General features: G+C 44.5%; 1 protein-coding gene across 2 annotated transcripts in view; it reads left to right on the top strand.

Annotated features, from left to right (window-relative positions):
• TSTD1 (thiosulfate sulfurtransferase like domain containing 1) overlaps positions 1-26,485 on the top strand; it is a 53,220-nt gene that overhangs the window by 9,821 nt on the left and 16,914 nt on the right. For both annotated transcript variants that reach the window (XM_077256804.1, XM_077256798.1), the window contains exon 2: positions 20,777-20,899. In XM_077256804.1, coding sequence (XP_077112919.1) covers positions 20,777-20,899 — 123 coding nt within the window. The remainder of the gene's footprint in view (positions 1-20,776; positions 20,900-26,485) is intronic.

Raw genomic sequence — 26,485 nt, 5'->3', positions numbered from 1 at the left:
GGCTGTACCTCCCATGGTGATGTATGGGGAGTGAGTAGGAAGATATAGCTGTATACTACAAATCATCATCTATGGTATATTAGGGGTGGGGGATGGCTGTACCTCCCATGGTGATGTATGGGGAGTGAGTAAGAAGATATAGCTGTATACTGCCAATAGTCATCTATGGTATATTAGGGGTGGGGGATAGCTGTACCTCCCATGGTGATGTATGGGGAGTGAGTAAGAAGATATAGCTGTATACTGCCAATAGTCATCTATGGTATATTAGGGGTGGGGGATGGCTGTACCTCCCATGGTGATGTATGGGGAGTGAGTAAGAAGATATAGCTGTATACTGCCAATAGTCATCTATGGTATATTAGGGGTGGGGGATGGCTGTACCTCCCATGGTGATGTATGGGGAGTGAGTAGGAAGATATAGCTGTATACTGCCAATAGTCATCTATGGTATATTAGGGGTGGGGGATGGCTGTACCTCCCATGGTGATGTATGGGGAGTGAGTAGGAAGATATAGCTGTATACTGCCAATAGTCATCTATGGTATATTAGGGGTGGGGGATGGCTGTACCTCCCATGGTGATGTATGGGGAGTGAGTAGGAAGATATAGCTGTATACTGCCAATAGTCATCTATGGTATATTAGGGGTGGGGGATGGCTGTACCTCCCATGGTGATGTATGGGGAGTGAGTAGGAAGATATAGCTGTATACTGCCAATAGTCATCTATGGTATATTAGGGGTGGGAGATGGCTGTACCTCCCATGGTGATGTATGGGGAGTGAGTAAGAAGATATAGCTGTAGACTGCCAATAGTCATCTATGGTATATTAGGGGTGGGGGATGGCTGTACCTCCCATGGTGATGTATGGGGAGTGAGTAAGAAGATATAGCTGTATACTGCCAATAGTCATCTATGGTATATTAGGGGTGGGGGATGGCTGTACCTCCCATGGTGATGTATGGGGAGTGAGTAGGAAGATATAGCTGTATACTGCCAATAGTCATCTATGGTATATTAGGGGTGGGGGATGGCTGTACCTCCCATGGTGATGTATGGGGAGTGAGTAGGAAGATATAGCTGTATACTGCCAATAGTCATCTATGGTATATTAGGGGTGGGAGATGGCTGTACCTCCCATGGTGATGTATGGGGAGTGAGTAAGAAGATATAGCTGTATACTGCCAATAGTCATCTATGGTATATTGGGTGGGGGATGGCTGTACCTCCCATGGTGATGTATGGGGAGTGAGTAGGAAGATATAGCTGTGTACTGCCAATAGTCATCTATGGTATATTAGGGGTGGGGGATGGCTGTACCTCCCATGGTGATGTATGGGGAGTGAGTAAGAAGATATAGCTGTATACTGCCAATAGTCATCTATGGTATATTAGGGGTGGGGGATGGCTGTACCTCCCATGGTGATGTATGGGGAGTGAGTAAGAAGATATAGCTGTATACTGCCAATAGTCATCTATGGTATATTAGGGGTGGGGGATGGCTGTACCTCCCATGGTGATGTATGGGGAGTGAGTAAGAAGATATAGCTGTATACTGCCAATAGTCATCTATGGTATATTAGGGGTGGGAGATGGCTGTACCTCCCATGGTGATGTATGGGGAGTGAGTAGGAAGATATAGCTGTATACTGCCAATAGTCATCTATGGTATATTAGGGGTGGGGGATGGCTGTACCTCCCATGGTGATGTATGGGGAGTGAGTAAGAAGATATAGCTGTATACTGCCAATAGTCATCTATGGTATATTAGGGGTGGGGGATGGCTGTACCTCCCATGGTGATGTATGGGGAGTGAGTAGGAAGATATAGCTGTATACTGCCAATAGTCATCTATGGTATATTAGGGGTGGGGGATGGCTGTACCTCTGATGGCGATGTATGGGGAGTGAGTAAGAAGATATAGCTGTATACTGCCAATAGTCATCTATGGTATATTAGGGGTGGGGGATGGCTGTACCTCCCATGGTGATGTATGGGGAGTGAGTAGGAAGATATAGCTGTATACTGCCAATAGTCATCTATGGTATATTAGGGGTGGGGGATGGCTGTACCTCCCATGGTGATGTATGGGGAGTGAGTAAGAAGATATAGCTGTATACTGCCAATAGTCATCTATGGTATATTAGGGGTGGGGGATGGCTGTACCTCCCATGGTGATGTATGGGGAGTGAGTAAGAAGATATAGCTGTATACTGCCAATAGTCATTTATGGTATATTAGAGGTGGGGGATGGCTGTACCTCCCATGGTGATGTATGGGGAGTGAGTAGGAAGATATAGCTGTATACTGCCAATAGTCATCTATGGTATATTAGGGGTGGGGGATGGCTGTACCTCCCATGGTGATGTATGGGGAGTGAGTAGGAAGATATAGCTGTATACTGCCAATAGTCATCTATGGTATATTAGGGGTGGGAGATGGCTGTACCTCCCATGGTGATGTATGGGGAGTGAGTAAGAAGATATAGCTGTATACTGCCAATAGTCATCTATGGTATATTAGGGGTGGGGGATGGCTGTACCTCCCATGGTGATGTATGGGGAGTGAGTAGGAAGATATAGCTGTATACTGCCAATAGTCATCTATGGTATATTAGGGGTGGGGGATGGCTGTACCTCCCATGGTGATGTATGGGGAGTGAGTAAGAAGATATAGCTGTATACTGCCAATAGTCATCTATGGTATATTAGAGGTGGGGGATGGCTGTACCTCCCATGGTGATGTATGGGGAGTGAGTAAGAAGATATAGCTGTATACTGCCAATAGTCATCTATGGTATATTAGGGGTGGGGGATGGCTGTACCTCCCATGGTGATGTATGGGGAGTGAGTAAGAAGATATAGCTGTATACTGCCAATAGTCATCTATGGTATATTAGGGGTGGGGGATGGCTGTACGTCCCATGGTGATGTATGGGGAGTGAGTAGGAAGATATAGCTGTATACTACAAATCATCATCTATGGTATATTAGGGGTGGGGGATGGCTGTACCTCCCATGGTGATGTATGGGGAGTGAGTAAGAAGATATAGCTGTATACTTCCAATAGTCATCTATGGTATATTAGGGGTGGGGGATGGCTGTACCTCCCATGGTGATGTATGGGGAGTGAGTAGGAAGATATAGCTGTATACTACAAATCATCATCTATGGTATATTAGAGGTGGGGGATGGCTGTACCTCCCATGGTGATGTATGGGGAGTGAGTAAGAAGATATAGCTGTATACTGCCAATAGTCATCTATGGTATATTAGGGGTGGGGGATGGCTGTACCTCCCATGGTGATGTATGGGGAGTGAGTAGGAAGATATAGCTGTATACTGCCAATAGTCATCTATGGTATATTAGGGGTGGGGGATGGCTGTACCTCCCATGGTGATGTATGGGGAGTGAGTAAGAAGATATAGCTGTATACTGCCAATAGTCATCTTTGGTATATTAGGGGTGGGGGATGGCTGTACCTCCCATGGTGATGTATGGGGAGTGAGTAAGAAGATATAGCTGTATACTGCCAATAGTCATCTATGGTATATTAGGGGTGGGGGATGGCTGTACGTCCCATGGTGATGTATGGGGAGTGAGTAGGAAGATATAGCTGTATACTACAAATCATCATCTATGGTATATTAGGGGTGGGGGATGGCTGTACCTTCCATGGTGATGTATGGGGAGTGAGTAAGAAGATATAGCTGTATACTTCCAATAGTCATCTATGGTATATTAGGGGTGGGGGATGGCTGTACCTCCCATGGTGATGTATGGGGAGTGAGTAGGAAGATATAACTGTATACTACAAATCATCATCTATGGTATATTAGAGGTGGGGGATGGCTGTACCTCCCATGGTGATGTATGGGGAGTGAGTAGGAAGATATAGCTGTATACTGCCAATAGTCATCTATGGTATATTAGGGGTGGGGGATGGCTGTACCTCCCATGGTGATGTATGGGGAGTGAGTAGGAAGATATAGCTGTATACTGCCAATAGTCATCTATGGTATATTAGGGGTGGGGGATGGCTGTACCTCCCATGGTGATGTATGGGGAGTGAGTAGGAAGATATAGCTGTATACTGCCAATAGTCATCTATGGTATATTAGGGGTGGGGGATGGCTGTACCTCCCATGGTGATGTATGGGGAGTGAGTAAGAAGATATAGCTGTATACTGCCAATAGTCATCTATGGTATATTAGGGGTGGGGGATGGCTGTACCTCCCATGGTAATGTATGGGGAGTGAGTAAGAAGATATAGCTGTATACTGCCAATAGTCATCTATGGTATATTAGGGGTGGGGGATGGCTGTACCTCCCATGGTGATGTATGGGGAGTGAGTAGGAAGATATAGCTGTATACTGCCAATAGTCATCTATGGTATATTAAGTGTGGGAGATGGCTGTACCTCCCATGGTGATGTATGGGGAGTGAGTAGGAAGATATAGCTGTATACTGCCAATAGTCATCTATGGTATATTAGGGGTGGGGGATGGCTGTACCTCCCATGGTGATGTATGGGGAGTGAGTAGGAAGATATAGCTGTATACTGCCAATAGTCATCTATGGTATATTAGGGGTGGGGGATGGCTGTACCTCCCATGGTGATGTATGGGGAGTGAGTAAGAAGATATAGCTGTATACTGCCAATAGTCATCTATGGTATATTAGGGGTGGGAGATGGCTCTACCTCCCATGGTGATGTATGGGGAGTGAGTAGGAAGATATAGCTGTATACTGCCAATAGTCATCTATGGTATATTAGAGGTGGGGGATGGCTGTACCTCCCATGGTGATGTATGGGGAGTGAGTAAGAAGATATAGCTGTATACTGCCAATAGTCATCTATGGTATATTAGGGGTGGGGGATGGCTGTACCTCCCATGGTGATGTATGGGGAGTGAGTAAGAAGATATAGCTGTATACTGCCAATAGTCATCTATGGTATATTAGGGGTGGGGGATGGCTGTACCTCCCATGGTGATGTATGGGGAGTGAGTAGGAAGATATAGCTGTATACTGCCAATAGTCATCTATGGTATATTAAGGGTGGGAGATGGCTGTACCTCCCATGGTGATGTATGGGGAGTGAGTAGGAAGATATAGCTGTATACTGCCAATAGTCATCTATGGTATATTAGGGGTGGGGGATGGCTGTACCTCCCATGGTGATGTATGGGGAGTGAGTAGGAAGATATAGCTGTATACTGCCAATAGTCATCTATGGTATATTAGGGGTGGGGGATGGCTGTACCTCCCATGGTGATGTATGGGGAGTGAGTAGGAAGATATAGCTGTATACTACAAATCATCATCTATGGTATATTAGGGGTGGGGGATGGCTGTACCTCCCATGGTGATGTATGGGGAGTGAGTAAGAAGATATAGCTGTATACTGCCAATAGTCATCTATGGTATATTACGGGTGGGGGATGGCTGTACCTCCCATGGTGATGTATGGGGAGTGAGTAAGAAGATATAGCTGTATACTGCCAATAGTCATCTATGGTATATTAGGGGTGGGGGATGGCTGTACCTCCCATGGTGATGTATGGGGAGTGAGTAGGAAGATATAGCTGTATACTACAAATCATCATCTATGGTATATTAGGGGTGGGGGATGGCTGTACCTCCCATGGTGATGTATGGGGAGTGAGTAAGAAGATATAGCTGTATACTGCCAATAGTCATCTATGGTATATTAGGGGTGGGGGATGGCTGTACCTCTGATGGCGATGTATGGGGAGTGAGTAAGAAGATATAGCTGTATACTGCCAATAGTCATCTATGGTATATTAGGGGTGGGGGATGGCTGTACCTCCCATGGTGATGTATGGGGAGTGAGTAAGAAGATATAGCTGTATACTGCCAATAGTCATCTATGGTATATTAGGGGTGGGAGATGGCTGTACCTCCCATGGTGATGTATGGGGAGTGAGTAGGAAGATATAGCTGTATACTGCCAATAGTCATCTATGGTATATTAGGGGTGGGGGATGGCTGTACCTCCCATGGTGATGTATGGGGAGTGAGTAGGAAGATATAGCTGTATACTACAAATCATCATCTATGGTATATTAGGGGTGGGGGATGGCTGTACCTCCCATGGTGATGTATGGGGAGTGAGTAAGAAGATATAGCTGTATACTGCCAATAGTCATCTATGGTATATTAGAGGTGGGGGATGGCTGTACCTCCCATGGTGATGTATGGGGAGTGAGTAAGAAGATATAGCTGTATACTGCCAATAGTCATCTATGGTATATTAGGGGTGGGGGATGGCTGTACCTCCCATGGTGATGTATGGGGAGTGAGTAAGAAGATATAGCTGTATACTGCCAATAGTCATCTATGGTATATTAGGGGTGGGGGATGGCTGTACCTCCCATGGTGATGTATGGGGAGTGAGTAGGAAGATATAGCTGTATACTGCCAATAGTCATCTATGGTATATTGGGGTGGGGGATGGCTGTACCTCCCATGGTGATGTATGGGGAGTGAGTAAGAAGATATAGCTGTATACTGCCAATAGTCATCTATGGTATATTAGGGGTGGGGGATGGCTGTACCTCCCATGGTGATGTATGGGGAGTGAGTAGGAAGATATAGCTGTATACTGCCAATAGTCATCTATGGTATATTAGGGGTGGGAGATGGCTCTACCTCCCATGGTGATGTATGGGGAGTGAGTAGGAAGATATAGCTGTATACTGCCAATAGTCATCTATGGTATATTAGAGGTGGGGGATGGCTGTACCTCCCATGGTGATGTATGGGGAGTGAGTAAGATGATATAGCTGTATACTGCCAATAGTCATCTATGGTATATTAGGGGTGGGGGATGGCTGTACCTCTGATGGCGATGTATGGGGAGTGAGTAAGAAGATATAGCTGTATACTGCCAATAGTCATCTATGGTATATTAGGGGTGGGAGATGGCTGTACCTCCCATGGTGATGTATGGGGAGTGAGTAAGAAGATATAGCTGTATACTGCCAATAGTCATCTATGGTATATTAGGGGTGGGGGATGGCTGTACCTCCCATGGTGATGTATGGGGAGTGAGTAAGAAGATATAGCTGTATACTGCCAATAGTCATCTATGGTATATTAGGGGTGGGGGATGGCTGTACCTCCCATGGTGATGTATGGGGAGTGAGTAGGAAGATATAGCTGTATACTGCCAATAGTCATCTATGGTATATTAGGGGTGGGGGATGGCTGTACCTCCCATGGTGATGTATGGGGAGTGAGTAAGAAGATATAGCTGTATACTGCCAATAGTCATCTATGGTATATTAGGGGTGGGAGATGGCTGTACCTCCCATGGTGATGTATGGGGAGTGAGTAGGAAGATATAGCTGTATACTGCCAATAGTCATCTATGGTATATTAGAGGTGGGGGATGGCTGTACCTCCCATGGTGATGTATGGGGAGTGAGTAAGAAGATATAGCTGTATACTGCCAATAGTCATCTATGGTATATTAGGGGTGGGGGATGGCTGTACCTCCCATGGTGATGTATGGGGAGTGAGTAGGAAGATATAGCTGTATACTACAAATCATCATCTATGGTATATTAGGGGTGGGGGATGGCTGTACCTCCCATGGTGATGTATGGGGAGTGAGTAAGAAGATATAGCTGTATACTGCCAATAGTCATCTATGGTATATTAGGGGTGGGGGATGGCTGTACCTCCCATGGTGATGTATGGGGAGTGAGTAAGAAGATATAGCTGTATACTGCCAATAGTCATCTATGGTATATTAGGGGTGGGGGATGGCTGTACCTCCCATGGTGATGTATGGGGAGTGAGTAGGAAGATATAGCTGTATACTGCCAATAGTCATCTATGGTATATTAGGGGTGGGGGATGGCTGTACCTCCCATGGTGATGTATGGGGAGTGAGTAAGAAGATATAGCTGTATACTGCCAATAGTCATCTTTGGTATATTAAGGGTGGGGGATGGCTGTACCTCCCATGGTGATGTATGGGGAGTGAGTAGGAAGATATAGCTGTATACTGCCAATAGTCATCTATGGTATATTAGGGGTGGGGGATGGCTGTACCTCCCATGGTGATGTATGGGGAGTGAGTAGGAAGATAAAGCTGTATACTGCCAATAGTCATCTATGGTATATTAGGGGTGGGGGATGGCTGTACCTCCCATGGTGATGTATTGGGAGTGAGTAAGAAGATATAGCTGTATTCTGCCAATAGTCATCTATGGTATATTAGGGGTGGGAGATGGCTGTACCTCCCATGGTGATGTATGGGGAGTGAGTAGGAAGATATAGCTGTATACTACAAATCATCATCTATGGTATATTAGGGGTGGGGGATGGCTGTACCTCCCATGGTGATGTATGGGGAGTGAGTAAGAAGATATAGCTGTATACTGCCAATAGTCATCTATGGTATATTAGGGGTGGGGGATGGCTGTACCTCCCATGGTGATGTATGGGGAGTGAGTAAGTAGATATAGCTGTATACTGCCAATAGTCATCTATGGTATATTAGGGGTGGGGGATGGCTGTACCTCCCATGGTGATGTATGGGGAGTGAGTAGGAAGATATAGCTGTATACTGCCAATAGTCATCTATGGTATATTAGGGGTGGGGGATGGCTGTACCTCCCATGGTGATGTATGGGGAGTGAGTAGGAAGATATAGCTGTATACTGCCAATAGTCATCTATGGTATATTAGGGGTGGGGGATGGCTGTACCTCCCATGGTGATGTATGGGGAGTGAGTAGGAAGATATAGCTGTATACTGCCAATAGTCATCTATGGTATATTAGGGGTGGGAGATGGCTGTACCTCCCATGGTGATGTATGGGGAGTGAGTAAGAAGATATAGCTGTAGACTGCCAATAGTCATCTATGGTATATTAGGGGTGGGGGATGGCTGTACCTCCCATGGTGATGTATGGGGAGTGAGTAGGAAGATATAGCTGTATACTGCCAATAGTCATCTATGGTATATTAGGGGTGGGAGATGGCTGTACCTCCCATGGTGATGTATGGGGAGTGAGTAAGAAGATATAGCTGTATACTGCCAATAGTCATCTATGGTATATTAGGGGTGGGGGATGGCTGTACCTCCCATGGTGATGTATGGGGAGTGAGTAAGAAGATATAGCTGTATACTGCCAATAGTCATCTATGGTATATTAGGGGTGGGGGATGGCTGTACCTCCCATGGTGATGTATGGGGAGTGAGTAAGAAGATATAGCTGTATACTGCCAATAGTCATCTATGGTATATTAGGGGTGGGGGATGGCTGTACCTCCCATGGTGATGTATGGGGAGTGAGTAAGAAGATATAGCTGTGTACTGCCAATAGTCATCTATGGTATATTAGGGGTGGGGGATGGCTGTACCTCCCATGGTGATGTATGGGGAGTGAGTAAGAAGATATAGCTGTATACTGCCAATAGTCATCTATGGTATATTAGGGGTGGGGGATGGCTGTACCTCCCATGGTGATGTATGGGGAGTGAGTAAGAAGATATAGCTGTATACTGCCAATAGTCATCTATGGTATATTAGGGGTGGGGGATGGCTGTACCTCCCATGGTGATGTATGGGGAGTGAGTAGGAAGATATAGCTGTATACTGCCAATAGTCATCTATGGTATATTAGGGGTGGGGGATGGCTGTACCTCCCATGGTGATGTATGGGGAGTGAGTAAGAAGATATAGCTGTATACTGCCAATAGTCATCTATGGTATATTAGAGGTGGGGGATGGCTGTACCTCCCATGGTGATGTATGGGGAGTGAGTAGGAAGATATAGCTGTATACTGCCAATAGTCATCTATGGTATATTAGGGGTGGGAGATGGCTGTACCTCCCATGGTGATGTATGGGGAGTGAGTAGGAAGATATAGCTGTATACTGCCAATAGTCATCTATGGTATATTAGGGGTGGGGGATGGCTGTACCTCCCATGGTGATGTATGGGGAGTGAGTAGGAAGATATAGCTGTATACTGCCAATAGTCATCTATGGTATATTAGGGGTGGGGGATGGCTGTACCTCCCATGGTGATGTATGGGGAGTGAGTAAGAAGATATAGCTGTATACTGCCAATAGTCATCTATGGTATATTAGGGGTGGGGGATGGCTGTACCTCCCATGGTGATGTATGGGGAGTAAGTAGGAAGATATAGCTGTATACTGCCAATAGTCATCTATGGTATATTAGGGGTGGGGGATGGCTGTACCTCCCATGGTGATGTATGGGGAGTGAGTAGGAAGATATAGCTGTATACTGCCAATAGTCATCTATGGTATATTAGGGGTGGGGGATGGCTGTACCTCCCATGGTGATGTATGGGGAGTGAGTAGGAAGATATAGCTGTATACTACAAATCATCATCTATGGTATATTAGAGGTGGGGGATGGCTGTACCTCCCATGGTGATGTATGGGGAGTGAGTAGGAAGATATAGCTGTATACTGCCAGTAGTCATCTATGGTATATTAGGGGTGGGGGATGGCTGTACCTCCCATGGTGATGTATGGGGAGTGAGTAGGAAGATATAGCTGTATACTGCCAATAGTCATCTATGGTATATTAGGGGTGGGGGATGGCTGTACCTCCCATGGTGATGTATGGGGAGTGAGTAAGAAGATATAGCTGTATACTTCCAATAGTCATCTATGGTATATTAGGGGTGGGGGATGGCTGTACCTCCCATGGTGATGTATGGGGAGTGAGTAAGAAGATATAGCTGTATACTGCCTATAGTCATCTATGGTATATTAGGGGTGGGGGATGGCTGTACCTCCCATGGTGATGTATGGGGAGTGAGTAAGAAGATATAGCTGTATTCTGCCAATAGTCATCTATGGTATATTAGGGGTGGGGGATGGCTGTACCTCCCATGGTGATGTATGGGGAGTGAGTAAGAAGATATAGCTGTATACTGCCAATAGTCATCTATGGTATATTAGGGGTGGGGGATGGCTGTACCTCCCATGGTGATGTATGGGGAGTGAGTAAGAAGATATAGCTGTATACTGCCAATAGTCATCTATGGTATATTAGGGGTGGGGGATGGCTGTACCTCCCATGGTGATGTATGGGGAGTGAGTAAGAAGATATAGCTGTATACTGCCAATAGTCATCTATGGTATATTAGGGGTGGGGGATGGCTGTACCTCTGATGGCGATGTATGGGGAGTGAGTAAGAAGATATAGCTGTATACTGCCAATAGTCATCTATGGTATATTAGGGGTGGGGGATGGCTGTACCTCCCATGGTGATGTATGGGGAGTGAGTAGGAAGATATAGCTGTATACTGCCAATAGTCATCTATGGTATATTAGGGGTGGGGGATGGCTGTACCTCCCATGGTGATGTATGGGGAGTGAGTAGGGAGATATAGCTGTATACTGCCAATAGTCATCTATGGTATATTAGGGGTGGGGGATGGCTGTACCTCCCATGGTGATGTATGGGGAGTGAGTAAGAAGATATAGCTGTATACTGCCAATAGTCATCTATGGTATATTAGGGGTGGGGGATGGCTGTACCTCCCATGGTGATGTATGGGGAGTGAGTAGGAAGATATAGCTGTATACTGCCAATAGTCATCTATGGTATATTAGGGGTGGGGGATGGCTGTACCTCCCATGGTGATGTATGGGGAGTGAGTAGGAAGATATAGCTGTATACTGCCAATAGTCATCTATGGTATATTAGGGGTGGGGGATGGCTGTACCTCCCATGGTGATGTATGGGGAGTGAGTAAGAAGATATAGCTGTATACTGCCAATAGTCATCTATGGTATATTAGGGGTGGGGGATGGCTGTACCTCCCATGGTGATGTATGGGGAGTGAGTAGGAAGATATAGCTGTATACTGCCAATAGTCATCTATGGTATATTAGGGGTGGGGGATGGCTGTACCTCCCATGGTGATGTATGGGGAGTGAGTAAGAAGATATAGCTGTATACTGCCAATAGTCATCTATGGTATATTAGGGGTGGGGGATGGCTGTACCTCCCATGGTGATGTATGGGGAGTGAGTAAGAAGATATAGCTGTATACTGCCAATAGTCATCTATGGTATATTAGGGGTGGGGGATGGCTGTACCTCCCATGGTGATGTATGGGGAGTGAGTAAGAAGATATAGCTGTATACTTCCAATAGTCATCTATGGTATATTAGGGGTGGGGGATGGCTGTACCTCCCATGGTGATGTATGGGGAGTGAGTAGGAAGATATAGCTGTATACTGCCAATAGTCATCTATGGTATATTAGGGGTGGGGGATGGCTGTACCTCCCATGGTGATGTATGGGGAGTGAGTAGGAAGATATAGCTGTATACTACAAATCATCATCTATGGTATATTAGGGGTGGGGGATGGCTGTACCTCCCATGGTGATGTATGGGGAGTGAGTAGGAAGATATAGCTGTATACTGCCTATAGTCATCTATGGTATATTAGGGGTGGGAGATGGCTGTACCTCCCATGGTGATGTATGGGGAGTGAGTAGGAAGATATAGCTGTATACTACAAATCATCATCTATGGTATATTAGGGGTGGGGGATGGCTGTACCTCCCATGGTGATGTATGGGGAGTGAGTAAGAAGATATAGCTGTATACTTCCAATAGTCATCTATGGTATATTAGGGGTGGGGGATGGCTGTACCTCCCATGGTGATGTATGGGGAGTGAGTAGGAAGATATAGCTGTATACTGCCAATAGTCATCTATGGTATATTAGGGGTGGGGGATGGCTGTACCTCCCATGGTGATGTATGGGGAGTGAGTAGGAAGATATAGCTGTATACTACAAATCATCATCTATGGTATATTAGGGGTGGGGGATGGCTGTACCTCCCATGGTGATGTATGGGGAGTGAGTAGGAAGATATAGCTGTATACTGCCTATAGTCATCTATGGTATATTAGGGGTGGGAGATGGCTGTACCTCCCATGGTGATGTATGGGGAGTGAGTAAGAAGATATAGCTGTATACTGCCAATAGTCATCTATGGTATATTAGGGGTGGGGGATGGCTGTACCTCCCATGGTGATGTATGGGGAGTGAGTAAGAAGATATAGCTGTATACTGCCAATAGTCATCTATGGTATATTAGGGGTGGGGGATGGCTGTACCTCCCATGGTGATGTATGGGGAGTGAGTAAGAAGATATAGCTGTATACTGCCAATAGTCATCTATGGTATATTAGGGGTGGGGGATGGCTGTACCTCCCATGGTGATGTATGGGGAGTGAGTAGGAAGATATAGCTGTATACTGCCAATAGTCATCTATGGTATATTAGGGGTGGGGGATGGCTGTACCTCCCATGGTGATGTATGGGGAGTGAGTAAGAAGATATAGCTGTATACTGCCAATAGTCATCTATGGTATATTAGGGGTGGGGGATGGCTGTACCTCCCATGGTGATGTATGGGGAGTGAGTAAGAAGATATAGCTGTATACTGCCAATAGTCATCTATGGTATATTAGGGGTGGGGGATGGCTGTACCTCCCATGGTAATGTATGGGGAGTGAGTAAGAAGATATAGCTGTATACTGCCAATAGTCATCTATGGTATATTAGGGGTGGGGGATGGCTGTACCTCCCATGGTGATGTATGGGGAGTGAGTAAGAAGATATAGCTGTATACTGCCAATAGTCATCTATGGTATATTAGGGGTGGGGGATGGCTGTACCTCCCATGGTGATGTATGAGGAGTGAGTAGGAAGATATAGCTGTATACTGCCAATAGTCATCTATGGTATATTAGGGGTGGGGGATGGCTGTACCTCCCATGGTGATGTATGGGGAGTGAGTAAGAAGATATAGCTGTATACTGCCAATAGTCATCTATGGTATATTAGGGGTGGGGGATGGCTGTATCTCCCATGGTGATGTATGAGGAGTGAGTAGGAAGATATAGCTGTATACTGCCAATAGTCATCTATGGTATATTAGGGGTGGGGGATGGCTGTACCTCCCATGGTGATGTATGGGGAGTGAGTAGGAAGATATAGCTGTATACTGCCAGTAGTCATCTATGGTATATTAGGGGTGGGGGATGGCTGTACCTCCCATGGTGATGTATGGGGAGTGAGTAGGAAGATATAGCTGTATACTGCCAATAGTCATCTATGGTATATTAGGGGTGGGGGATGGCTGTACCTCCCATGGTGATGTATGGGGAGTGAGTAGGAAGATATAGCTGTATACTGCCAATAGTCATCTATGGTATATTAGGGGTGGGGGATGGCTGTACCTCCCATGGTGATGTATGGGGAGTGAGTAAGAAGATATAGCTGTATTCTGCCAATTGTCATCTATGGTATATTAGGGGTGGGAGATGGCTGTACCTCCCATGGTGATGTATGGGGAGTGAGTAGGAAGATATAGCTGTATACTGCCAATAGTCATCTATGGTATATTAGGGGTGGGGGATGGCTGTACCTCCCATGGTGATGTATGGGGAGTGAGTAAGAAGATATACCATAGATGACTATTGGCAGTACACAGCTATATCTTCTTACTCACTCCCCATACATCACCATGGGAGGTACAGCCATCCCCCACCCCTAATATACCATAGATGACTATTGGCAGTATACAGCTATATCTTCCTACTCACTCCCCATACATCACCATGGGAGGTACAGCCATCCCCCACCCCTAATATAGCTGTGTACTGCCAATAGTCATCTATGGTATATTAGGGGTGGGGGATGGCTGTACCTCCCATGGTGATGTATGGGGAGTGAGTAAGAAGATATAGCTGTATACTGCCAATAGTCATCTATGGTATATTAGGGGTGGGGGATGGCTGTACCACTGATGATGATATATACACTATTATTTTTGTATATCTCATTAAATCTTTTGAGAGACAAAAATTAATTGAAGTGACAAGAAAAATGTTAAAATACTGAAATTTATTAATTCATCCGAAACACTTTAAAAATACAGGAACAAAATGGTACTGGAAAACGGGGCAGTTTATACAGTCCATATAATTGCCTTGCTATGCAATAAAAGAATAAAGCTACTATCACAATTTGATGGTACTTATTTTTGTAAGAAATTAGCTAGATCTCAATCTGAAGTGTATATGCTAAAAATGTGCTTAAAATATAGAAATTATTACCATAATCTAATTTTTAAAGTGCTTGGTGCAAAGAAGGTGCTACAATAACATCCAAAATTGTGGATATAATATAGTAAATGTATAGTAGTTGCTATTTTCAAATTGACCACCAGATGGTGCTATTGCCATATAATAGAAAGATCACATGCAAATCAAGCTTTTATCTTTACAACAATTCATCACAAAATAGTGTCTTACTATATTGCCAAGAGCAAACACTAAAAAAGCCAGCACAGTTGCTGTCACACTATATAGTCATTTTAGTCTCATCAAACTGCTATTCAATTTGTCATTCTCTTTTGAGGGAGGGCCAGGGCCGTAGTCATGACCGAGAAAACCAGGGCATCTGTGCCCTGGCCTCCCATCACATGAAAACAATGTCCAATACTTTGCACACCTGTGGCTCCACTTTCTGCGCCATCAGGGTCCCCTCTGTTCTGTTGTAGGTTCCCTTTAGACGGTGTTGCATAGATTGAGACACAGTCCTTTTCAACTTTCAAATAAACAACTTTACAATTTTCTTTACGCAGCACATCCAGATTCTTCACAGCATTTACAACAGGATTCACATTACACATTTCTTCTTCTTTCCCTGCACTTAACTTCCGGTCACACAGCACATACTCGGGTCGGACCGTACTGCACGGTTCCTCAGCGTCCTCCCAATTCCGCTCTGCTACGGTTAGACGGTCCTTAGTCTGTTTCGCCCCAGACAAGAGAATATCTGCCTCCGAATTCAGTTGCCACTTGGCGGGCGAGCGACCTGCCCATCTGTACTGTACTTTGCGGTGACCCAGCGTACTCCTGGTCCAAGCTCATTGCTTCGAAAGATCCCTCAGCCGTTTTGCACCGGTACTGAGGGCGTCTGCTCAAGCTACAAGCTGCCATATCATGGAGCTACTTGTGTCCCCATCCTGTCACTGTTTCTGTCTTGATTCTACTTTCCTACTTTTCCTGGCCTACTGCTGTTCAGGCCTTGTGCTGTGGATAGCTGGACTTCTCCCTTGGTGAACTTTGCGAGGCCCCTGCTATCATCCTGGGCATCTAAACCCGTGCAGGCGGTTTGGGCACCCTGGTCCGGCTGACTCAAATCAGGAAGTATTCCCTATCTTAAAGGGAGTCTGTCACCCCAAAAATCGTATATGAGCTGCGGCCACCGGCATCAGGGCTTATCTACAGCATTCTGTAATGCTGTAGATAAGCCCCCAATGTAACCTGAAAGACAAGAAATAAAGGTTATATTATACTCACCCAGGGGCAGTCCCGATCCGGTCCGAAGGGCGTCGCGGTGCGGGTCCAGCGCCTCCCATCTTCATACGATGACGTCCTCTTCTTGTCTTCTTGCCGTGGCTCCGGCAGTCCGCAGGCGCCGGGCCTCTCTGACCTTTCGCACTGCAGTACTTTGCCTTGCCCTCAACAGGGCAGACAAAATACTCCTGCGCCGGAGCCGCGGCAAGAAGAGGACGTCATCTGATGAAGATAGGAGGCGCTGGAGCGGACCGCGACACCCATCGGACCAGATCGCAGCGGGACCGCCCCTGGGTGAGTATAATATAACCTTTATTTCTCATCTTTCAGGTTACATCGGGGGCTTATCTACAGCATTACAGAATGCTGTAGATAAGCCCCTGATGCCGGTGGCCGCAGCTCATATACGATTTTGGGGGTGACAGGTTCCCTTTAACTTTCAGCTGGCCACTCCTACAATTAACTATATACACTAACATACACCATCTAGTGTCAAAACTAGAGTACTGCACTTTCCCTATAATAAAGCATACATTGTAAACATACAAACAGGACATAGCGGCATAACAGGACATCACAGCAATTAACCTACAAGATGAGTCAATACCTCAGACAACAGTTTATGATACAGGGCCTACTGAATTTACATCTGGCATAATTAATAAAAAATGTTGTATCGTCACATTGCTTTCCAATCTTAATTAGACAGATGTTAATCTTCCAATCATCCTTCTCCACTTATCAGAGACAGTCCATCAGCATGGACACAAATGTAAGAGGTCTCTCCTTCATGAGAACAAAAGTTTGTATCACCCGGTTTCCTCAGAGCATGATTCATGTCTTCCTTGTGAATAAACTCTACACATAATTTACGAGAAAAGATCCGTATCTATGGTGTCCACATTTGGCGTCCTGTTGACCAATAGGAAATAAACACCTACAGCAGGCATGGCAAGTATTCATACTCCTTTAAATTTTTCACTCTTTGCTTCATTGCAGCCATTTGGTAAATTAAAAAAAAAATCATTTTTTTTCTCATTAATGTACACTCTGCACCCCATCTTGACTTAAAAAAAACAAACAAACAAATGTAGTAATTTTTGCAAATGTATTAAAGAAAGAAAAACTGGAATATCACATGGTCATAAGTATTCAGACCCTTTGCTCAGTATTGAGTAGAAGCACCTTTTGAGCTAGTGCAGCCATGAGGCTTCTTGGGAATGACACCTTTTACACCTGGATTTGGGGATTCTCTGCCATTCTTCCTTGCAGATCCTCTCCAGTTCCATCAGGTTGGATGGTGAACATTGGTGGACAGCCATTTTCAGGTCTCTCCAGAGATGCTCAATTGGGTTTAGGTCAGGGCTCTGGCTGGGCCAGTCAAGAATGGTCACAGAGTTGTTCTGAAGCCACTCCTATGTTATTTTAGCTGTGTGCTTAGGGTCATTGTCTTGTTGGAAGGTGAATCATCGGCCAAGTCTGAGGTCCATAGCACTCTGGAAGAGGTTTTCATCCAGGATATCTCTGTACTTGGCCACATTCATATTTCCTTCAATGACAACTTGTCATCCTGCAGCTGAAAATCACCCCCATAGCATGATGCTGCCACCACCATGTTTCACTGTTGGGATTGTATTGAGCAGGTGATGAGCAGTGCCTGGTTTTCTCCACACATACAGCCTAGAATTATCACCAAAAAGGTCTATCTTCGTCTCATCAGTCCAGAGAATCTTATTTCTCATAGTCTGGGAGTCCTTCATGTGTGTTGTGTTTTTTTTTTTTTTTTTTTTTTTTTTTTAGCTAACTCTATGCGGGCTTTCATATGTCTTGCACTGAGGAGAGGCTTCCATCGGGCCAGTCTGCCATAAAGGCCCGACTGGTGGAGGGCTGCAGTGATAGTTGACTTTGTGGAACTTTCTCCCATCTCCCTACTGCATCTCTGGAGCTCAGCCACAGTGATCTTGGGGTTCTTCTTTACCTCTCTCACCAAGGCTCTTCTCCCATGATTGCTCAGTTTGGCTGGACGGCCAGGTCTAGGAAAACTTCTGGTTGTCCGGAATTCTTCCATTTAAGGATTATGGAGGCCACTGTGCTCTTAGGAACCTTGAGTACTTCAGGAATTCTTTTGTAACTTTGGCCAGATCTGTGCCTTGCCACAATTCTGTCTCTGAGCTTCTTGGTCAGTTCCTTTGACCTCATGATTCTCATTTGGTCTGACATGAACTGTGAACTGTGAGGTCTTATACAGACATGTGTGTGCCTTTCCAAATCAAGTCCTATCAGTTTAATTAAACACAGCTGGCCTCCAATGAAGGAGTAGAATCATCTCAAGGAGGATCACATGGAAATGACAGCATGTGACGTAAATATGAGTGTCTGAGCAAAGGGTCTGAATACTTATGACCATGTGATATTTCAGTTTTTCTTTTTTATCACATTTGCAAAAATTTCTGCATTTCTTTCTTTTTTTTTTTTAATTTACCAAATGGCTACAATGAAACAAAGAGTGAAAAATTTAAAGGGGGGTCTGAATACTTTTCGAACCCACTGTAAATTCAAAAGTCAACACATAGGTAAGTCTATTCTTCCTGGCTTACTTAAAATTGATGTCTGGTTAATTAAGATTAAATACTGTCCTTACAGTCATCTAAAGTGTATTAGGGGTGGGTGGGATGGCTGTACCTCTGATGGTGATGGAAGGGGGTATTCAGAAGATAAGACTGTGTACTGCCAATAGTTAAATATGGTGTATTAGGGGTGGGAGATGGCTGTAGTGCTGATGGTACTATATTGGGGAGTCAGAAGATATGGCTGTGTACTGCCAATACTCATCTATGGTGCATTGGGGGGGGGGGGATGGATGTACCTGTGATGTATGAGATGTGAGTCAGAAGATATGGCTCTATACTGCCAATATCACCTATGGTGTATTAGGGGTGGGGAGATGGCTGTCCCGCTGATGGTGATGTATGTGCATCCTTAGGGTTGCACATTGACAGTTCAGTTCAATATGCACTGTGGAGACATGGGGGGATAGCGCATGCCCTGGTCCATCAGCCGAAACCGCATGGACCAGGGATCATCCCACCTTACGCCTATTCTCGTTTTCCCATGGGCGTAACACTACTTAGACAACACGGGGTCAGGGTAAAACTGCTTAGCAATACTTTATTGAACCAGAAACCAGGCAAATAACAAATGGAACAGTCCCAGCAAAATACCCAAGATGGTGCAAAATTAGAGAGTCTCACCCTTCTGCTGACTCGCCAGGATAATAACAGCACAGCTGCGACTTCAGAGCGCACAGAGCAAGTAATGACAAGCTTAGGAAGATGACAGTCCATTGAGGTACAAGGCCAATTGACCGGAGAGTCACAGCATGGCTTCTCTGAACATCTTCATGGCACCAGGTGACCGGTGGGTCCCAATCCTGACTACCCCAAACATATCCATGGTTCAGCGATGGTCAATGCAGCAGATCTGTATTCTTTTAGCAGGGGCAGTGGTCCCCTTAGAATGACAAATCTGTGTCCCCTCGTGATGAAGCCATGATGTCTTGGTTGCTGTCCTATAGAGAGTCTCTGCTTTTTTGAATTTCTGAATCTCTTCGCTGTATGGATGTCTCTCTCTGTATATTTGGATGTATCTCTCCTTTATATAGTTAACACATGTCCTTCAAGTCATCATTATCCGGTAAAGGGGAAGAATTGTGAGGCGACCAACTCACATTTTTTGTTCATGTAATCTATTTGCATAGTTTTTCCTCCTCTGTTTTGCAAGTCAACAAACTAGCTGACCTAGAAAATGTGTAATCAACATATCAGCAAACATCATTGTTCAATGACCCTGCATAAAAAAAAGTCAACATTTCAGACTCTTGACCAACCGAAGACAAAACGCATAAATTCAGAAGTCAAAATATAGATATAAGTCTATTCTTCCTGGCTTGCTGAAAATAGACATCAGGTTAATTAAGAAAAAATGCTGTGTCGTCACATGCACCATTGACCAATTTGTGATAAACTCGGCAAGGCCTCCAACCAGGTCAAAAGTTAATACCGAAAATCGGGAAATCCAAGGCATCAAACAGTAGGTTCTTGATACAAAAGCACTAGTTCTTTATTCCATGCCAATTAAAAAAATCACAGGAAGACACAATCTGCTGTTTGATGCTTCGGCTTTTTTGAATTTCTATATTGCCAAGTGACAATTATCATCATGGTGATTTAGCATTTTTGCTCATCCCTGAGGAAGATGCTGCACATTGTAGAAGAGACAGGACAACTCCACCCCAGCTTTAACGATATCCCTGCTCCTCTTCACAACATGCTCTCCTTTCTGTTTCCCTCTTATCAGATACTGTCATCTCGTACGATGAGGTGAAGAAACTGATCTGTTCTGAGCAGGGCAGGATCATTGACGTGAGGACGCCAGAGGAAGTTGGCAATGGGAAGATCCCTGGCACTGTGAATATTCCAGGTATGAAGCACATTAGTGATCCATATTGGTCTTGGAGGTTACCTCTTGCCACTGGTATGGCAGTGACAAAAATAAAACAAAATACAGTTTGTGATGCTAAGGTGCACTTAATTAACCTCTGCTTCCTGGTAGTGTAATGTAATATGGTGCACTCCAAAGAGTCCAGAAAACAGGGAGGCTAATGATAAACTTTCCTTGTTGCATGAATACACAGGTACATCCAGAGAAACGATTGAACACCTTTCATTCCAATGCAGCAATGGTGCAGAGACTTCTGAGCTTCACCTTCTGCTTATATGCTCAGTCCTGATCAGTTATATGAAGTGGAGGCTGTGATTTCTTACATACACTAGCTATGGCTGCTCCTCAGCTTCTCCTTATACGCACAGTCCTGATCAGTTATCTGAAGCGGAGGCTGCGATTGCTTATATACAGGAGTTATGGCTGCTAGAAAAAATTTGAGTCCAGCTCAACAGGACTGGATTTTCCTTTTCTTTTTCTTTTTCAAAAGAAAATATGGTGCATACAAAAGAGAAATTTACATGGTCGACATGACCCAGTCTACGCGTTTCGACTGCACTAGGCATTCTTACTCATGACTCAAAGTGCCCTGAGCACTGAGATTTTAGATTAGAGAGACACATCGTACATTAGCACGGCTATAGAGTCAATATCAAAGAGCTTGTGAGCGCTGCACTCCAAGCATAAGATACTAGTCACCAATTGTAATGAAGGTCTGTTCTTGAGAATAGAAGATATTTAATCAAAAGTAAAATTGCAAAGTTGTTTGTTTTTACGACCTTTTTGCAATTTTAACCCTTTATCATGATGAGAACAAACCCTTTAAGGCAGGGATATCAAAAATACTCACGGCCAAAGTTAAAAACTTGCAGAAATTTGCAGGCTAACCTTGATATTTGTCACAAAAATGTCTAAAATTGAGGAGGTTTTTCCTTATCAAATAAACGGATTAACTATTGGAATAATATATGGCTTAATTTAAATATATAATAACAAAGGATAAAAAAAACTTGAATATAACAGATAATAAAGTATGATAGCAGCAACAGAAGAAAAGTGAATGGCACTGCCCAACATTTGTTAGTTGAAAAATCATCTTAATCCAAGACGGCCACACTGAACGATTCCGGGTGCAAGTCCATAGAAAAACAGGTACGTTCCATGAGATAAATAGAAGAAAAAGCGGAATGCACTCACCAATCTTCAAAGAATCAGCTTTATTAAATCTTCATAGATAAAACTTCATGGCCGGGAGGGGAGGAGTGGGAGCTCAGGCGAGCAGGAGGAGACGACGGCCGTTTCGCGCAGTACAGACCCGTTGAAGCGCCAGTACTGCGCGAAACGGCCGTCGTCTCCTCCTGCTCGCCTGAGCTCCACTCCTCCCCTCCCGGCCATGAAGTTTTATCTATGAAGATTTAATAAAGCTGATTCTTTGAAGATTGGTGAGTGCATTCCGCTTTTTCTTCTATTTATCTCAGATAATAAAGTATGATGCAAACAAAAGTGCTCCGAAACCCAGTATGATACCCCCACAGTGAACTCCTCCACATAGACAGTATGATGACCCTGCTGTACCCCCCTCAGTTCCCCCAACAAAGAATGGTGACCCCATCACTGTATGATTCTCCAACTGTAATCCCCACACCGCACTCCATACAGTATAATGGGCACATAAAGTCCTCCATAAAGTACAAATGCTCCACATAGGTGTCCATAAAGTATAATGGCTCCACATAGTCCTCCATACAGTGTAATGGCCCCATGTAGTGCTCAAAAAAGTATAATGGCACCACACATTACTCCATACTGTATTATGACCCCACACAATGCTCCATACAGTATAATAGCCTCACATAATGCTCCATTCTGTATAATGGCCTCTCACAATACTCCTTACTGTATAATGTGCCCACATAGTGCTCCATGCAGTATAATTGCCTCACATTAAAAAAAAAATGCTGTATATATTCATGTATAAACCGACTTGAGTATAAGCCGAGGCACCTAATTTTGCCACGAAAAACTGGGAAAACGTATTTACTCGAGTGTAAGCTGGGTATGCATTGTCCCCTAATCCCTATTCTGGTATGCATGGTTCCTCATCCCCATCCTTGTCTGCATGGCTCCTGATCCCCATCCTTGTCTGCATGGCTCCTCTTCTCCATCCTTATCTGCATGGCTCCTCTTCTCCATCCTTGTCTGCATGGCTCCTCTTCTCCATCCTTGTCTGCATGGCTCCTCTTCTCCATCCTTGTCTGCATGGCTCCTCTTCTCCATCCTTGTCTGCATGGCTCCTCTTCTCCATCCTTGTCTGCATGGCTCCTCTTCTCCATCCTTGTCTGCATGGCTCCTCTTCTCCATCCTTGTCTGCATGGCTCCTCTTCTCCATCCTTGTCTGCATGGCTCCTCATTCCCATCCTTGTCTGCATGGCTCCTCATTCCCATCTTTGTCTACATGGCTCCTTATCCCCATCCTTGTATGCATAGCTTTTTGTCCCATATCCTTGTATGCATAGCTCCTTATCCCCATCCTTGTATGCGTGGCTCCTTATCCCCATCTTTGTATGCATTGTTTCTCATTCCTGTCCTTGTATGTATGGCCCCCATGAGAAAAGCATAAAAAAATCCTACTTAACTTCCCTGCGCGCCCTTGCAGCATCTTGTTCCTGTGCCAGCAGCTCCTGATGGCGAGAGATCATGTGTCCCCGCTCATTAAGGCAATGAATATTCACCTCTCTCCACGCCTGTGAGAGTAGAGAGAGGTGAATATGCATTACCTTAATGAGCTGGCACCCGTGATTGCCCGGCAGCGGCTGTAGTCCGGCGAATGCTGCTGATACTGTGCACGCTATAAGAGAAATGAATATTCACTGTCAAGGCAGTTAATATTCATTTCTCTTTAGCAGCTGGCACAGGCTTTACTAGCAGCCGCCGGCTCCTGCCTCCTGTGATCCGCTGTTCCACCGCTCCCCCTCCCCTGCTGTCTTCTGGGACAATGATTCATGCTTAAGCTGAGGTGGGCATTTTCAGGGCAAAAAAAGTGCCGAAAAACTTGGCTTATACACGGGTATATACAGTAATTACTCACTTCTGCTTGTTCCAATGCTGATCTGGTGTCTTCATATATCACAGTACTACCTGTGGGCACTAGTGCGGCCATTCTCCTCAGCCTGCACGCAGACTGATGGGAGGGGGCGTGACTTGATGTGATGGCACGCATGCAGCGGAAAGTGTCCACAGTGCTAGTGATGAGGGAGATGACGAGAGGGCTGAGAATAGTGATGGCGGCACTAGTCTTGAGGAGATGGCGCGCGTGCCCACCAGGAGGGCTCTGCATGCCCCCTCTGGCACGCGTGCCATAGGTTCGCCACCACTGCCTTATATGCTCAGTCCTGGTCAGTTATATTTGCTCAGTCCTGGTCAGTTATATGAAGTGGAGGCTGTGATTTCTTATATACAGAAGCTATAGCTGCTCCATCAGCTTTGTTAAAGAAATGGTTAATTTTCATTTATATCAGAAAAATAGCAAAAAACAAAGTATTGCACAAGATTATCATCTGAGTCTCATTTCCCGGATATCTTAAATAACAGTGGTCAAGAATTCCCGGAAAATGTCAAGGACATCTGGTTGTTAGGTTGTTATTGCCCAGATTATGTTTTTCTGTCCGAAAAACATCTAGAAATGTCAATGTCCAGCCAACATCTCAAAACCACAGGCATGTGCAACTTCTCCCTACATTCTTTTCACCTAATCTATCTTGTGTCCCAGGATGTATATGACAACCCATTGTGTAAACCATGCATATGTGCCAATTTATTATGTAACTCTACATTTCCTTTTGATCTTGGGCCTTTAAAAGCCCAGCCCTAAAAATATAGAGCATGAGACTATTTGGACAGACAACGAGCGTGTGACTCTGATTATTGCTTCATTGCGTAGGTATCTAAAAGACAGAATACCTGAGTAGGTTGAAAATCCCTTCTCTGACAACTTGGAGGCCCCAGCGAGATAATATAATTTCTCCTTCGACATTCATCTTAGACTGAACAATTGACTGCCTCCCTCGAACAGAAAACCAGATCCCGGGTAAGTGAGTAGATTTATTACTCACACAGTTTTCTCTCCGGGAAAGGAGGTTTTCTAGAGTCAGTCTTTGGGGATTTCTAACGGGAAAGCCCTCAGGTAAAAGCAAGTATCTGTTATTTGTTTTGTTGTCTCTTGCTTGTCTTTGTTTTGGACTGTTGTTTGTTTAAATGCTGTTAACAATTGTTTTTGTTTCATTATGAAGTACGATGATTTTCCATCATTTGTTTTGTCTGTACCTATAATAAGGGTTCCTGTCTGTCTGTTTGTAACTATGTCAATGTTTGTTGATACTGTAAATATTGTAATAGAAGTGTCTTGATCCTGCTCTGCTTTGCTCTGCTATACTTGTACTATGTATGTTTTATTACTCTTATTCTGCTTTTGGTTAGTTAATTATATTAGTTGAGTTAATTGGTGCCTTGTCAGTTGTTAATTGATAAGTAGTACTGATAGCGCTGTGCTGAACTGTTCTGATTATACTGCGTTCCTGATATATTGCTGAATCTGTGTTGTGGGGTACGGAGCAGCGCTCATGATGTATGGAGACTAAATGATGTGTGCTCCGTATATAAATGGCCTTCTCATTAAAATCAGTGAGTAGATAAAACTCTCCGTTTAGTTGCTACTTGAAAAAACTTACAGGAAGGTCCCGGGTGGGAGTTTGTAGTGAAGTGGGAAAGAGCACGTGAAGACAATCTATGTGAACATAAATGCTCATTTTTGTATACAATCCCGTACTCAGATAGGAAATGAATTAGAGGATACAGTGAACCAAGTAAGAGATTCCACAGATAGATGTGATTTATGTTTTTGTCCATTGGCACTAGAGCATTTTGATAAAATGTGAGGAGCGAGAAAGTACAGAAATACTGTGTGTATGGATGTGATTGATGAAAAATCAGACAAATGCTTCCCATGTGTGTACCACATGCTGTGTGAGAAGTGTCTATGTTCAGTTCACCAGTTTAGGCGCAGAGAGTAGTCTTGTCATATAGTAACTCATCCTCATGGATTGATCTGAAGCTGGGTAGATATATTAGACTCTAGATGGTATATGCCAAGGTGGAAAAATAATAACACACGAATATTATCTTATTGAACCCGGAGTGGATTCAGGAATAGACCTTGCATATTCTGAGTCTAGTGAGGATTCAGATCCAGATGTATGAGGTGTATATAGCGCTTGTGGTTGGAACTGCGTTGTTCATAGTGATCTTCTTTTCCAGGACTGTGCATCAGCATCAGGACAGAACAGAGATTTGCAGTTCAGCTTATTGCTTTGGAAGCAGGATTGCTGGCTATCATAGTAGACCAGTGGGATCCAGCTTATACATAACAGGGCTGAAGATAGGGGTCGCTACCTTTGACAGCTGTTATGGGTGATAGATTAACCAGGTCAGGATAGATTACGGATCCGAGATATAAGATAAAGGACCTGGTGGGAAATAAAGCAGATAAGGATACCGCTAATAATTCTA

Source organism: Ranitomeya variabilis, chromosome 1 (genome assembly GCF_051348905.1).
Source record: "Ranitomeya variabilis isolate aRanVar5 chromosome 1, aRanVar5.hap1, whole genome shotgun sequence".
Lineage (NCBI taxonomy): Eukaryota > Metazoa > Chordata > Amphibia > Anura > Dendrobatidae > Ranitomeya > Ranitomeya variabilis.
This window is presented reverse-complemented; position numbering and strand designations above follow the sequence as displayed.